Source organism: Apteryx rowi, unplaced genomic scaffold (assembly GCF_003343035.1).
Source record: "Apteryx rowi isolate R43461 unplaced genomic scaffold, aptRow1 scaffold_9, whole genome shotgun sequence".
Lineage (NCBI taxonomy): Eukaryota > Metazoa > Chordata > Aves > Apterygiformes > Apterygidae > Apteryx > Apteryx rowi.
In genome coordinates, this window is record NW_020451204.1 from 547,009 (window position 1) to 560,041 (window position 13,033).

The following is a 13,033-nucleotide window of genomic DNA, read 5'->3' on the forward strand; positions in this document are numbered from 1 at the left end:
TTAAGAGAAGTCAACCAAAATCCTTCTCAGCACACGTCAGAGCATTACCCTCATCTCCTTTAGAAACCAAACCACCACAGAGTAGCTTTCTCCATAACCACCGTGAGGAACAAAGCAGAAAAGCGTAATTAAAGGTCAAACATTCCAGACAATAAGAGGGAAAACCAAGTTATCTTCCCATCCAACTCGCTTTTAAAAATACAGAACTATTTCGCAAACTGTCCATGAGTAAAGATGACTGTCAGGTTACAGTGCCATGCTGGGCGTTATTTCCAAAAAAAATCTTTATTACAAATAATTTTGTTCATTAACATAATATTAAAAAAAATGATGGAATCCCCTCTCCATCATTTTGGCAATTTGTTCAATGTCTGTATCGCTGCTACTAGACACCAAGGGTTTTGCTCACAGACGATTTCTGGCCCATTTACCTTCACACGTGTTCGCCTATTAGCACAGTCCACAGTTTTGGTCCCAGTGCCGAAGGCGTATTTGTTACGGACACAAATTCATTAAGTCTGAACTACAAGTTTCACAGAACTGTTTCTACCGGTCCCCGGCTTTCCTACCAGTTTCCTCCCTCCCCTAGAAACCAGTTATGTCGACACCGTCCTGACGCTGCACGGCCTTCTCAAAGCGACACCACTCCCGCTTCTAGGAAACATCAACCCCTCCAGCTCCCCCAGCCTTACCCAAGCTGCCAGTTTTATACCGCTGCTGCTTTCCTTTGCGGATTCCTAAAACGACAAACGGGCCGTACTGCTCGCGGTTCCCAGAACCTGGGCATTCATTTATTCAGCTGCAAAGAGACACCGCCGCCTATTTCCACGGCCTGTTTTGGAGGCTGCTGCTGCTGAGCGAGCGGGCGGCGAGAGATCCGGCCGAGCCCACGGCACCAGGGAGACTGTGGTTGCTCCTCACAGTCGCCGCCTTGGAATCGCGCCCTGAAGAACCACGGCTCAGACGGCCTGCAGAAAAAAAAGAGATCGGAAACCCAAATGCAGTTGCGCCCGTGCCAGAGCACCTGAACGACCTGCTGCCCCTCTCTGGCTCTCCGGCTCTCGCTGCAACGTACAGCACCATCGCTAGCTCGGTGGGGGTTTCTGGAGAGCCTCAATCTAGCTGGGCTGGAGCAAAAGGCCTAAACAACTCAAAAAACCTACTAGCTACCAGGAAAACCTCAAGGCATTTAAAGCTAGAGGGCAGCACGGCATATGCCTGCCCTCAGCAGACCCAGGATTGTGCTCTCACCTAGCTATATAAGATTTAAGTCCCGTGGGATCAATGTGACACAGGTTTTGGCATCCCTTCTCCACCAGTTTTGAAACAACCCTCCTCCTCCCAGCAATATCCTGGGAAGAAAGGCTACGGCAAAGCAGAGAGCTGCTGCTAGGCAGGCTCAAGAGCTACAGGAAGTAATTCCGGCATTACTCAGGGAGTCTTACTGGCAGTATCTGAAGGGATCTGCTCCTCTTCTAGGTAATACTTCATCTTTTGTAGATCGTCTGCAGTAAATCTCCATTTGTTCTCAGCACGTGGGGGTGGCGCTTTGGGAGTGGCCTTTTTTCGGGCAGATCCGGCGTGAGTTGCCACCTGGCACGACACTGGGAGCGAACCCGTGACCAGTCCTTCCGGGATCTTCTGTGCAAGGACTTTGAGGCCTGCAGACATACAGATCACATGTTATCCGTGACCACCAGCTAAGGGGGTCCAAGATGGGATCGGTGATTTTACCGGTCACAAATGAAACCCTCAAGAGAGCTGAACATCAAGCTCTTTCGCTCCGTCTCCAGCTTGTGCAACCCTTGCTCTCAGTTTCACACCAAGTCTATGCACCCGAGATCTCAGAGTCCTGCCCATCCCCGCTCACCTCCAGACAACATGAACAAGTTCTCGAAGCCCCTCTCGCACATGGTTGTAGCAGCCTGGCTGGCTATCCTCTCATCATCATCGTACAAAATAATAATTTTTCCATGTGCGTTTTTCTGATAGGTGGAAGAGCTAAAGATCATACTTGATTTATCAACTTAGATTGACTGTTAGTATCTTTTAAAAAGAAGAGACAAACAAACGGGACCGGAGGCAAAAAGAGCCCCTGTTTGACTTGTAGCTATCAAGCAGGAACGCCTCTCTTTCACCTGTGTATTAAAGCTGATTTCTGAGTAGCTGAAGCTTGCCAGATATTGCAAGGACTCTGCTTAACCCCTGCAGCCCCTAGGAGCACTCGTTCCACCACTGCTCTGAAGGCTATTCAGTAACAGACAGTAGCAAGAAGCACCTTCGTCACCATCCTCCCCTCTCCCTCGCAGCCCCCACAAGGTAACGACCTGGGGAATTACCAGCCTAATCCTAGCTAATAATCCTCTTTCTATCCTCCAGAGGAAAGGCAATCCCCATCGAGGCGCTGAGGGGAAGCCAAAGGATTTGGATCAACGCCTCCCTCAAGTCGCCCAGCAGCAGCAGGGGACAGGTGCCCAGGCAGTGAGGATCTGCCTTCCAGCGGCAAGAGCATATCCCAAGAAATGCCACATTCAGGCAGCTCCCAGAGAAATCAACGGGTTTTATAACCTCTGGGTTCAAACCCGGCATCTAACGGTTGCAGCAGGGCCCCGCCAGGTAATCACCGCCAGCACAAAGCATTTCCCTTCCCAGCCTTCTCGAAACCCTGAGATTTTGTTGGCTAATCATCGTCCAGTCACGGTGATTGCTATATCTCCGTTTTTTTGGGAAGCTCCCCCCAGTGCTCTTGAATCCCAGCACTTTTATAAAGGATACATATTCCAGAATGCTATTGGTATATGGATTCATGGTTCTAGATAGCGTTGCAATAGGGTACGAATGAGCTGCAGAGGAAAAAAAAAAAGAGAGAGAAAAATCATATTGTGGCTGAACACCAACCATCACGCAATCTAGAATACAACTGACACTGGCTTGTAAGAGTACGAGAGACTTGGAAACCCACTGAATAAGGGATTCACATCATCTCAGTCCCTCTCCCCTTTCCAGGAGGGAATGTCAGCGCTGGATGAGTGCAGAGAGCAATCATCAGAATAGCTACTTGCAGAAGAAGAGGTTTCCAAAAGTTCTCTGAGTTTGAAAGATCCCAATTCCCCTTCCCGCTGACATCGCTCCCCTTTGCCTCCTGACCACAGTTACTGGGACTCCCTCTGTGGAGGGAGGAGACACTGTTGGAGACACTGATGCCCATCTTGGGGGGGGAAAAAAATGAAGACAGCCAGAATCCGGCACAAAGAGCTTGAACATATGAACCCAGCTGACGCCGGGCTGCTGCGGGATTCTGGCCCTCTCTTACCTCCCACGATATGGCATTGGTCGTAGGCATCGCGATCTCGTACGTCCAGAAGCAGGAAGGGGCAGTCGGGATAAGGCGTGTCTTTAGCCTGAGGGTCCGCTTTCTTCGGGGTGTCCTTTTCTATATCTAGTTCACCAACACCACTTATAACGCTACAAGGGGAAAGAGGAGGTTATGATGCAAGCTCTCACTCCGTGAATCCTTCTGTACCTCTTCACCACGTCAGGATGCTTTTCTATGATTTTATTTTCTATTTTCCAACAGCTCTTTCACATTCCAATGCAGCAAGACACCACACGAAACGGAGCCTTTCTGTGCATTTGTTAACAAAAGTCTATGGGAATCAAATCGACAAGCACATCAAAAGAAACGTTTTCATTTTTACCTATATAAATAATTCTTTCCGTGGTAGAACAGAGTACAGCCTTGCTATGTGAACATGCCAAATGCTTCCGGATCAGTCAAATCCAGGTGTTTTATTCAGTGTCCTAAGTGACTTCACTACAGTATTTGAGCCGAGGGAGAATAATCCTAACAAGTTGCCAAAGCAGAGCTCTCAGTAGTCCGGGCAGAGTAAATACCTGTCAATAACCCACCAGCAGCGCCCTGCGGAGGTTTCCCGTTTCCTATTCCATCGCTAGGTTGGATACAGGACGCTGAATGGAAACCTCCAGAATAAGAACACCACGTTCTGCTCAAGATACTCTCACTGGTCGCTAAATTGATAGCTGTGGTAGATGAGCTCCACGCCTGCCAGGCTAACATCAAGTCTTCTGTTAGCATTTGCACAGATACAGCAAATGCAGGGCTGGGACCAAGTTTCCTCTTACGGTGTCTTCCTGGTATCTCTGACCTTGACTGGTGATGTGTTGGATTTGGAAATTGGACTCTCATTCTCAAATCACTGGAAAATCCACTAAGACCATCAGGAAGGCACGTAACCGAGTTTACCAGAGCAGTTTATAACACGGATTCCTGAACGCAGGGAACTGGACTGAATCCCACCAGTGTATTTCCCTGGTAGCTCTTTCAGCAGCCATCAGATGGTGACAGCGTCCGGTTACAACCTTGAACCCAACTAACTCCAAGAGGAGAACCTGCCAATGCTCTCTCTCACACACATCTCCAGTCCTTCAGATTTGGGCTTTAATGAGAAATACAACAGAAGCTACTAGTACCAAATTAAAATAATTAGCAGCATAAAAACAATTATCTGTTAAGATGAGAGGAAAAGTGTGTATTATTATCAGGCACCTCTGCAGCGTGGATCGATACGACTCGCCGGCTCCTGCGTTGTTTATGAACAGAAGCGGATTAAGCGGTGCCTCACGGGGGCTTCCTTTCCCGTTTGTCCCCGCTGTGAGTTCAGCATCTGCGTCCGAGGTAGCAGAATCACCATCTGGGGAGAGAACAGGGTACGAAGAATTAAAACGCTGCAGGAAATAAGTTAGTTTTAAGCCCCGTTTCTATTCTTAGAGGAAAGCATGTCTCTTAAAGACATCCTTGTCTTTATCCTCTTACAAGACTGACTCACTGAGAGTCTCATATTAAAAATAAGAAAGAGCCAGGTGATTTTTAAGAGCTCGAGATCTCAGTTTTAAGAACTCACTAAAAACGTTACAGTCCATTTAATTCTGATGCACGATATCTACTGAGTTACTGCAATATGCAGCACGAGGCCTTTCTTCGAGGCATCTTATTTGCAAACCTTCCTGCTTTTATGAGCCGTGCATCCCAAACTGGAACGGCTGCAGGCCAGGCCAGAGCTTAAATTATTTTTATCTTTGATTAAAAGACTTGCCGAGCAGCCAGCTAAGTCTGCCAGGACACGGTTCAAAATACGACAGCGAACTACAGCTCTTTCTCTTTTGTGCTTACAATAAATATTGTTACCTTCCAGCTTCTGGATCTCCTCGTTTGTCACTTCTAATGTTTCATCAGATAGAGAAGCAACCTGGATGGCCTGCGCGAAACAAAAGCGAACAACAATACTGTGATATGAATACGCCGGTGTCAATGAAAGAGGGGGATCAGCTTAAGGAAAAACGAGGCTCATGCCAAAACACGTTTAACTCGGCGAAACCTCTACTGGACTTCAAGGACAAATATAGCGTCTATTTGAGGCCCATACTGCGGACGTGTCTTTTTACTGAACGGAAGTTGTAGCAAAAGGAAAGATCATCCAGCCTTAAAATAAAGAAAACTCAGATATATCATGTTGGCCAAATCGAATACCAGAACTTCTTCTAACTTTTATGAAGTTCGGTCACTGGCTGCAGACAAAACATTTCACGATACGTACTACACAGGAGAAAACTAAAAAACCAGCACATAGCTAATTGCTCTGTGACAGCAGACCTACGATAGTCATATATTACATTAGTTCATCGCAATAGCGAGAGTCACAGGATTGGTTTTAACAGTCCAGTGGAACCAAATACACACTTCCGTAAAGCCTGCTCCTTTAACATTTGTGAGCTTAACCTTTCCTTTTCTTCTCTCCTTAAAGGAAGCCTCTCTTCTGTTAGTTTTTATCAATTTTCTTGAACCAACATAGAAGCAAACAGCTCTATTTCCTGATCATATTTCCCTTTTTTTTTAAATTATTTTGATTCATTATGCATTACTTTTTTTTAATTAAAAAATATGCAGAAAGCTTTGAAGTCACAACCTTCCTGCTTTCAGCTGTGACAACCTGACACAAAGCTCCACGAGATCTGATCTGAATATTACAAAAGAAAAGGGCTGTGTAAAGTAAGAGGCTCAAAGATCCTCTTAAGTGAATAATAATTAATAATAATAAAAGGGTTGGATTTTGAAACACTCAGAATCATTGCAACCTTCCATTTCCAGCTAAAAGCGTTTGGCTACTCTGAAAACATTGGCCGATACGGTTCGCTTTTATTAAGGGAAATCTACAGGAGCAGGAAGCAGGAGCGGAAGAAGCTGCGGAAGAATCCGATTACAAAAGGACATTTACTGTCCAAGGCTACATAATTACATATAAGGCTTTGGACAAAGCAAGGACGCCGTTAACAAGAGATAACGACGACTTTGGAAACCAGAGAGAAAAGAGCCGTACGTACCAGCTGGGCAAAAGTAGTCACCTTCAGTCTTTTAAACAGCTCGTCTTTCTTGTACCTGTAATCTTCAAGAACAAAACAGAAGAGGACAAGGTGATTTCTCCCAGGCATTCCCAGTTTTTTGCCAAAGCCAGGCAAATAGTCCCAGCTATTCTTAGAGGCGGCATCGCGGGGCTGTAAGCTTTGCTCTGCAGGCTCAGAGCAAACCTGAAGGTTTTGTGCAGGGTAATATTGGCTCGAAAGAGAGATCTTGCCCCCCACACACGCCTGAAACGGAGAAGATGGATTTAGTTGCTTCTAGACTCTGTATCTTTTGGGCTTGGACTAGATGATCTCCAGGGGTCCCTTCCAACCTCAGCGATTCTGTGGCTTTCTTCTCTCGCTGGGGGAAGGAAGCGTTTTCACAAATTTATCACCTTCCCTGCTGCTCTTTGAGGCCCAGCACTGTCGCAAAGTCTCTTAAATCAAACGATAAAACTCTGATGACCTGAATTTTTGTGTAATTTCCAGCAGAATCAGAGCATAAGTATCTCAGACTACGTTTTTTTTTTAAATACCAAGCAGTGCTTTTATATAAAACGGTACCGATTAAAATGTTCCAGGTTTTCTTGCTTTACCTGGAAGTTAAATTCCGAATCCCACGACTTGTTTTCACAGCTAYGCGAAGAAGGGGAGAACTGACACGAGGCGTTTCACGCGGACAACGCAACGGCAGAACGGCGCGGGCACCGGCTCGACGCACGCGTAACCTCTGCAGACAAACCGGACTCGCCGAACCTTAAGCTTGAAGGCAGAGCTTGGACAGCAAGAAAACCGAGCAGCCTGTCCGAAGGACTGGCAAAAAAAAAAAAAAAAACCCAAAACCAAAAACCAAACAGAGCAGCGATTAACAGCGCTGCGTAAGCGATGACAAGGATGGAAGCGCGATCGCGTACGGATACTTGAGATGGGCAAACAGCAGGGAGAGAGAAGCCGTCCGGGTGAAACAAAAGGGCGGATGCAGGAGGAGAGAGAAGCTAAGACAAATATCGGTAGGAACATCTCGATACGGACTCGCCTCCCACGGGAAGCAACGCAAGCCCCACGCTGTGGAAAATGTACAACTAGGAAGAAGAGAGAAGAGGAAACCGTATGGGGGCGGGGGGAGAAAAAAAATCAATCCTGCACTAGCAGGGAAATTTATGGGAGATGAACAAAATTGAGTGCGCAGCTCTTAAAGCCGTTAGAAGCCGTCCTCTAATTAAGCTAAAAATCTCCTTAAAAAAAAAAAAAGAAATTGCTTCTCTATTTTTTCTAAATATGAAGAATCCTTCGCATTTTCCTAATAATGTTAATAACCGTTGGAGGATGTTCCAAACTGGCCCCTCTCCAACTGCTCGGCTAAGGGGGCTAATACTGGACTACAGGACCTTAATCAAATCCAGCCAGTTAAGCAATTCTAAATCCCACCATCTGTTGCCTGCTCTGTAGCTTAAGTGAAGGAGGATGGGGGAGAAGGTGAGGGGGCTCCAATCCATATTTCTGTAAAAAAAACACCAAAAGAATTACAACAAAATGAGCTTTTGGGGTGTAGCAGGACAGACACTAAGAGATATTGTGAGCTTTGGACTCTAGTTTTTTAACCTTCCTATCCCCTCACTCTTAAATATACTTTCTGGGAGGTCGGCCAACTGATTTTCAGCATTTCAGAGCAAACAGGCTCCCCAAATTCAACCTCGCGCTTAATATAACTTTTTTCGGACTATAAAGCTGTACATACTTGTTGCTAAACAACCTGAGTTGCAAAAAAACCAAAAAAGAGCCCATCCAAAATAACCCAGCGGTCTGCGATTTCCAGTGCACGTTTCAGATCACGGCTCTAAAGCACAAGATCTGCCCGTAAATTCGATTTCAGAACGGCAATTAGCCCCGCAGGGCTTTTATCCACTGCCGCCGCCTCACAAGCCAGCATTTCCAATAACTCCAAAAGAACGGCGACAGCTTTCTTCCGGGCGGCCCATTTCACCTGCCCAACACAAAATCCACAGGTTATGCGTGGGCAAATGGTCAAAATTCCCTAGCCATGGACAAAAAGACTCCGTTAATTCAGCTGCGTGGACCGAACAGCAAGAGATGGGATCCCTGTTTAATTTATAATGAAAAATACACGCAGCGAAGCTTAAGAGGAGCTGGATGGATGCAAACACTGACTAAGCAGCACCTTCTCCGTCACTGTGCTCATACCGTACGGCTGCGGATGGTTTCCACCCCCTTCAAACACGGATTATTTACTGCAGAACAAGCCTTTATGACCTAAATCTTGGCTTTTCCGCCCGAGATCATTTCTATCAACACAGAGAACTGTTGCTATTACTAAGCTTGCCCTGGAGCAAGCTGTTTTGAACGCGCGGGCCAGCTTCCCGGCTAACACCCCAAAGCTCAGCCAAAGCGCCGCTTCCGACCACAAAAGCAACGCTACGTACCCGGCGCTATCCCGGAAGATCCGTTTGGATTTTCCGACATGGTGATTCGGCAAACTGCTCCGAAGCTATAAACCGCTCTGGTGTACGTTCAGGGAAGTTCTTCCCCGTGCTTCAGCAACGAGCGAAGCCACGTCGAAGAACGGGAAGGGAGCCGGTGCCTCCGCTCAGGTCAGTCCTCCAGAGGACAAGTAATCGCAGTTGCAGCTATCTCATCATTTTTGATTCCGCGTTAGGCGCGCGGTGTTGGGTCCCACTCTCTCACGTTACACCAGAGACAGAGAGTTGACTGTACCGGGTTTTTAAAGTCGTGTCCAAACGGTGTCATCTATCCATGAGAAATCAAGGCAGAGAAGTTTCTGAACTGCCAGGGAACACAAGGTGCCTATTCAGCACCGCTATAATGAGGAAGTTTCTACAGGTCTCTAGAACCGAGACTAAACAAGAGAGCTCCTACGTACAATGGAATTAAATTCACAGCAGAGATTTAAAACCAACTGGACCAACACAACAAGATTTTCAGCACGGATAAAAAGCGATGGCAATCCAGCGTTAAGTGCTGAAATCTCAGTCAGTCGACAAAGGATTTGGGGAAACAAGGTCATTTCTCTTTTGATTTTCCCCCAAAGAGCCACAATATTTAAAAAACAGCAACAAAGGCACATTTTGCACAAAGGCAGGCACAAATACATTTACACAGCAGATAAATGACCTCCCTTACAATCTGAGCATTATCATGGTAGGGAAACAAAGTAAGTGGTTGTAAGAGCCAAAAACGAACGTTCAAAACCCTAACAATCCTCATTTTTTGTGGGGATTTCTCTTTCACATCAATAAAGGCAGCTTTTGGATTTAATGGTTTTCCTGTCTCACTATGCAAAAATAATAATAATAATAATAATAATGACAGTAATTGAAAATAAAGAAGTATAACATTAGCTTTATTTGAAAGAATTAAAAAAGAAGTCAGAAGTCGTTATTGGAAAAATGGACTGTAATAAAATTTAGGCAGGCTTTTGTTAGTGTGAATGACCCACAGTGTTAAAGACATCGATGTTAGCAATTCCGGTGAAATCTGTGAGTTACACAGGGATGAGGTTTGACTCTTTCCTATCTTGAAGTATTCCGATAGAAATCTAAGTATGCTAAAATTATATACATATATATGCACATGCGCATATATATGTGTGTGTGCGCGCGCGTGTGTGTGTATAAAGAGTTCGAGTTCAAGCATACCATTATCTGAAACAAAAATAAAGTCCTAGGAGTGCAGTTTCAGCCTTCCAGGTGAGTCTAGGTTAGTGTTCTTAATCCACAGAACTTTATCCTACCTGGCTTCCATTCAAAACCAAAATCTGTACAAAGAAAGTTCTAGAAAAACTCCTAGACCTGTCTGCCCGCTATCTTACTTAAGTTAAAATTGTAAAGTACTGCGAGAGGCAGAGAAATGGAAGATACCCAGCAGAGAAACAAGGTAAACAGCTAAGCACTACGGCCCAGTGCTCTCGCATCCTACCACGGCGAGCTTCTAATGTCCATTCCTGTAAATACCTGGAGGCATCGTTACAGAGCGGAGATTTCTGAGCAAACGAAGGGCCTGGGGTTCAATGCTTTTTCAGTTTTGAACAACCCGCCGCAAGTTAAATTCTGCACCTCGCAAGATACTCACTTCTTTTGATCTCCTCCAGCTTCTCGGTGTATTTTGTCAAACTATTACCTGTAACGAAGATCAAACAGCTTGTAACGGTTCTTCATTAGCGGTTTTCTTCAGCAAGATTAAAGGCTGAAAATATTACTGAAGGAACAAACCAGGAAGCGTTCGTTCCGGATCCTCTTTCGCTGTGACAATACGAGGCAACCATAAATCAAAAGCAACGTGACGTTCCTCCTTGCCTCCTTCTCTCGCACCCAGCTTAAGAGCCAAGTCAGTCAAAGGACTTGCTGGACTCACGCTACCAACTGTCTCTGGGAATGGGCAGTGCTCCATAGGTTCAAACCTCCATGCCGGATAGAGGAGGTCACCAGGAACGTTCGTGCCTAGCAGGAGCCCAAATCTTCTACGTATACTCACAGCATATTTCGATTCCTCTACAGATTACAGATTTTAATCCGGATTCCGACACACCGCTTGAAGCGTGACTACGGACAAGCTGCCCCTTTCCCAACACTTTTGTTTTGGATACTATTGGCAAATATTACTGGACAAAATCCAACTGCCTTATCGACAAAAAGCCCAGAGCCCCCTCCGAATAATTATTTCGATTTACATCCTTGCCAAGATATTATTTTATACGAAGAAAGCCCATATATAGCAATTGCAGGCCCAGTAACCTCGGTGGGAACCGCCACATCAGCGCCTGCCATCGGTGACAAGCTGAGACGCCACAATTGCGATGCGAGTTCCGACGCAGATGCATCATCAGCCACAACGTAAAGCGGCTCAGGGCACAGAGGCAGTTAAGACACTCACAATAATGACGTTTGTACGCTCTTATGTCTACCTGTGGCAGTTTTTACTGTGCTGATTTCACTTACCAGTGTCAAGGCGAGTCTTTATATGTTGATATTTAGGATTCTGAGGGATCCGCCTGGTTAAATACTGTTTTAAAAAGGAGACGAAAAACATGAAGTCGATAGGCAGCCACGTATGAGTTTTAAAGGCTGAGAAGCCTTACCAAAAAAGGGAATCTAACGAGCTCTACAAGACAGCCAGAAAGGAAGGTGAGAGCAGGGCCATCGTCTCAAACGTCCCCCGCTCTCAGGCACCGGAAAGGCCTCTGTAGCCCCAGGAACCCCGCCAGATCGCCACTTTGAAGCCTCAAAGGCAGCTTTCTCCCCCTTCCTCTCTCCGCGCCTCCAAGTCGCCCCCAGAGCGCGGCCGCCCCGAGGGGACCCCCGGCCCGGCGCGGCCCCCCCCGCCGGGCCCTTCCCCCCCCCCACCCCAGGGAACCGCCTCCCCGGGAGGCTGCTCCGGTCCCTGGAAACCCCCAGAGTCCCCGGGGGCTCCGGGGCCACCGCCCGCGGCCCCTGCGGCCCCCCGGTCCCGGGACACCCCGGCGCCTCCCCAGGCCGCCCGCCTCAGGGGCGAAGGCCCCCCGCGCCCCGAGCCGGACTCCCGGGCACCCGCCGCTCAGCGAGGCGGGGACGGCAGGGGAAGGTCCCCCCCGCCCCGGCCCCGGCCCCGGCCCCGCGCCCACCTCCGGGTCGCCGACGCTTCTCCTCGCCGACATCTTCCCGCAGCGGCCGCCGAGCCGTCCCCGCGCCCCCTTCGCTCCCGCCTGCCCGCCCGCCGTTCGGCTCCGGCGCCCCACCCCGCAACAACCCCCGCCCCGATTGGCCGCCCGCCGCCCCCGCGGCCAATCAGACGCCTCGTAGCGGCGGCGGCGGCTGACAGCGCTCAATGGTTGCCGGGCAACGGGGGACGCCGCCGCGGCACGCGTCACAACGCGGCGGCGGCGGCGGGAGGAGAAGGAGCCCCCCCCTCGCAGGGGGGACGGGCCGCGCATGCGCGGCGCTGGCACCGCCTCGGGAGCGCCCCGCCCACCGCCGCCGTGGGGGGCGTGACCTGCCGCCTCTCAGGGGGAGGGTGGGCGCAGAGCAGGGAGACCTGCCCGGGGGCGTGGCTTGGCGAGCAGGGGGCGGAGCTTATTCAATGAAGGCGGTGCTTGCGTGGGAATGGGGCGGGACTTTGCCTGGGGAAGACCCTCAGCTCCCCCCCGATCCCCCCATGGGGGCCAGCGTCCCCCTGACTCCCCCCAGCCCTCGTGCCCGGGTCCTTGTTCCCCCTTGGCAGCGTGCTCACGAAACCCTAAAAACCCTACACAGATATATATAAATATATTTAAAATATATATATAAATAGGATATAGGTACAGGCCGGTTTCTCCTGTGCTGCTCTCGAGGCAGCAAAGGCTGCTGCTTAAAGCGTGCGGGAAGGCCGGCATTTAGATTCCCTTCCCCTTCAGCGGTGCTGGCGCAGGCGTTTGGGGGGGGGGGGCTGTGTTAGGGAATTCTCCTGCTGCTCCGATTTCTTCCGAGCCCGGACAAGAGCACGGCAGGAGAAGGGAGCTCACGCTGAAGACGTGGTTTGTTCTTCTTCTGAAGCGGGGGGGGCTCCAGCTCCTATTCGTGGGATTCGGTTAGAAACTGGCCCTAACGCCGGTTCTCCAGGCAAATGG

The 13,033-nt window shown here is 48.6% G+C and overlaps 1 protein-coding gene across 2 annotated transcripts; it reads right to left on the reverse strand.

The window, feature by feature from the left end:
* Positions 1-266: 266 nt before the first annotated feature.
* On the reverse strand, positions 267-12,136 carry CEP41 (centrosomal protein 41). Of its 2 annotated transcripts, XM_026091283.1 has the most exons (11): positions 12,053-12,136; positions 11,391-11,454; positions 10,525-10,572; positions 6,400-6,461; positions 5,207-5,276; positions 4,568-4,712; positions 3,314-3,465; positions 2,776-2,843; positions 1,871-1,985; positions 1,446-1,661; positions 268-968 (listed from the first exon to the last, which is right to left on the reverse strand). In XM_026091283.1, the coding sequence occupies exons 1-11, from the start codon at positions 12,083-12,085 to the stop codon at positions 820-822; spliced, it is 1,122 nt and encodes a 373-aa protein (XP_025947068.1). In that variant the 5' UTR covers positions 12,086-12,136; the 3' UTR covers positions 268-819. The 2 variants fall into 2 exon arrangements, with proteins under 2 accessions (XP_025947069.1, XP_025947068.1); XM_026091284.1 differs by lacking the exons at positions 10,525-10,572; positions 11,391-11,454; positions 12,053-12,136 and adding an exon at positions 8,859-9,165 and having other exon boundaries at positions 267-968.
* Between the last annotated feature and the right edge of the window lie 897 nt (positions 12,137-13,033).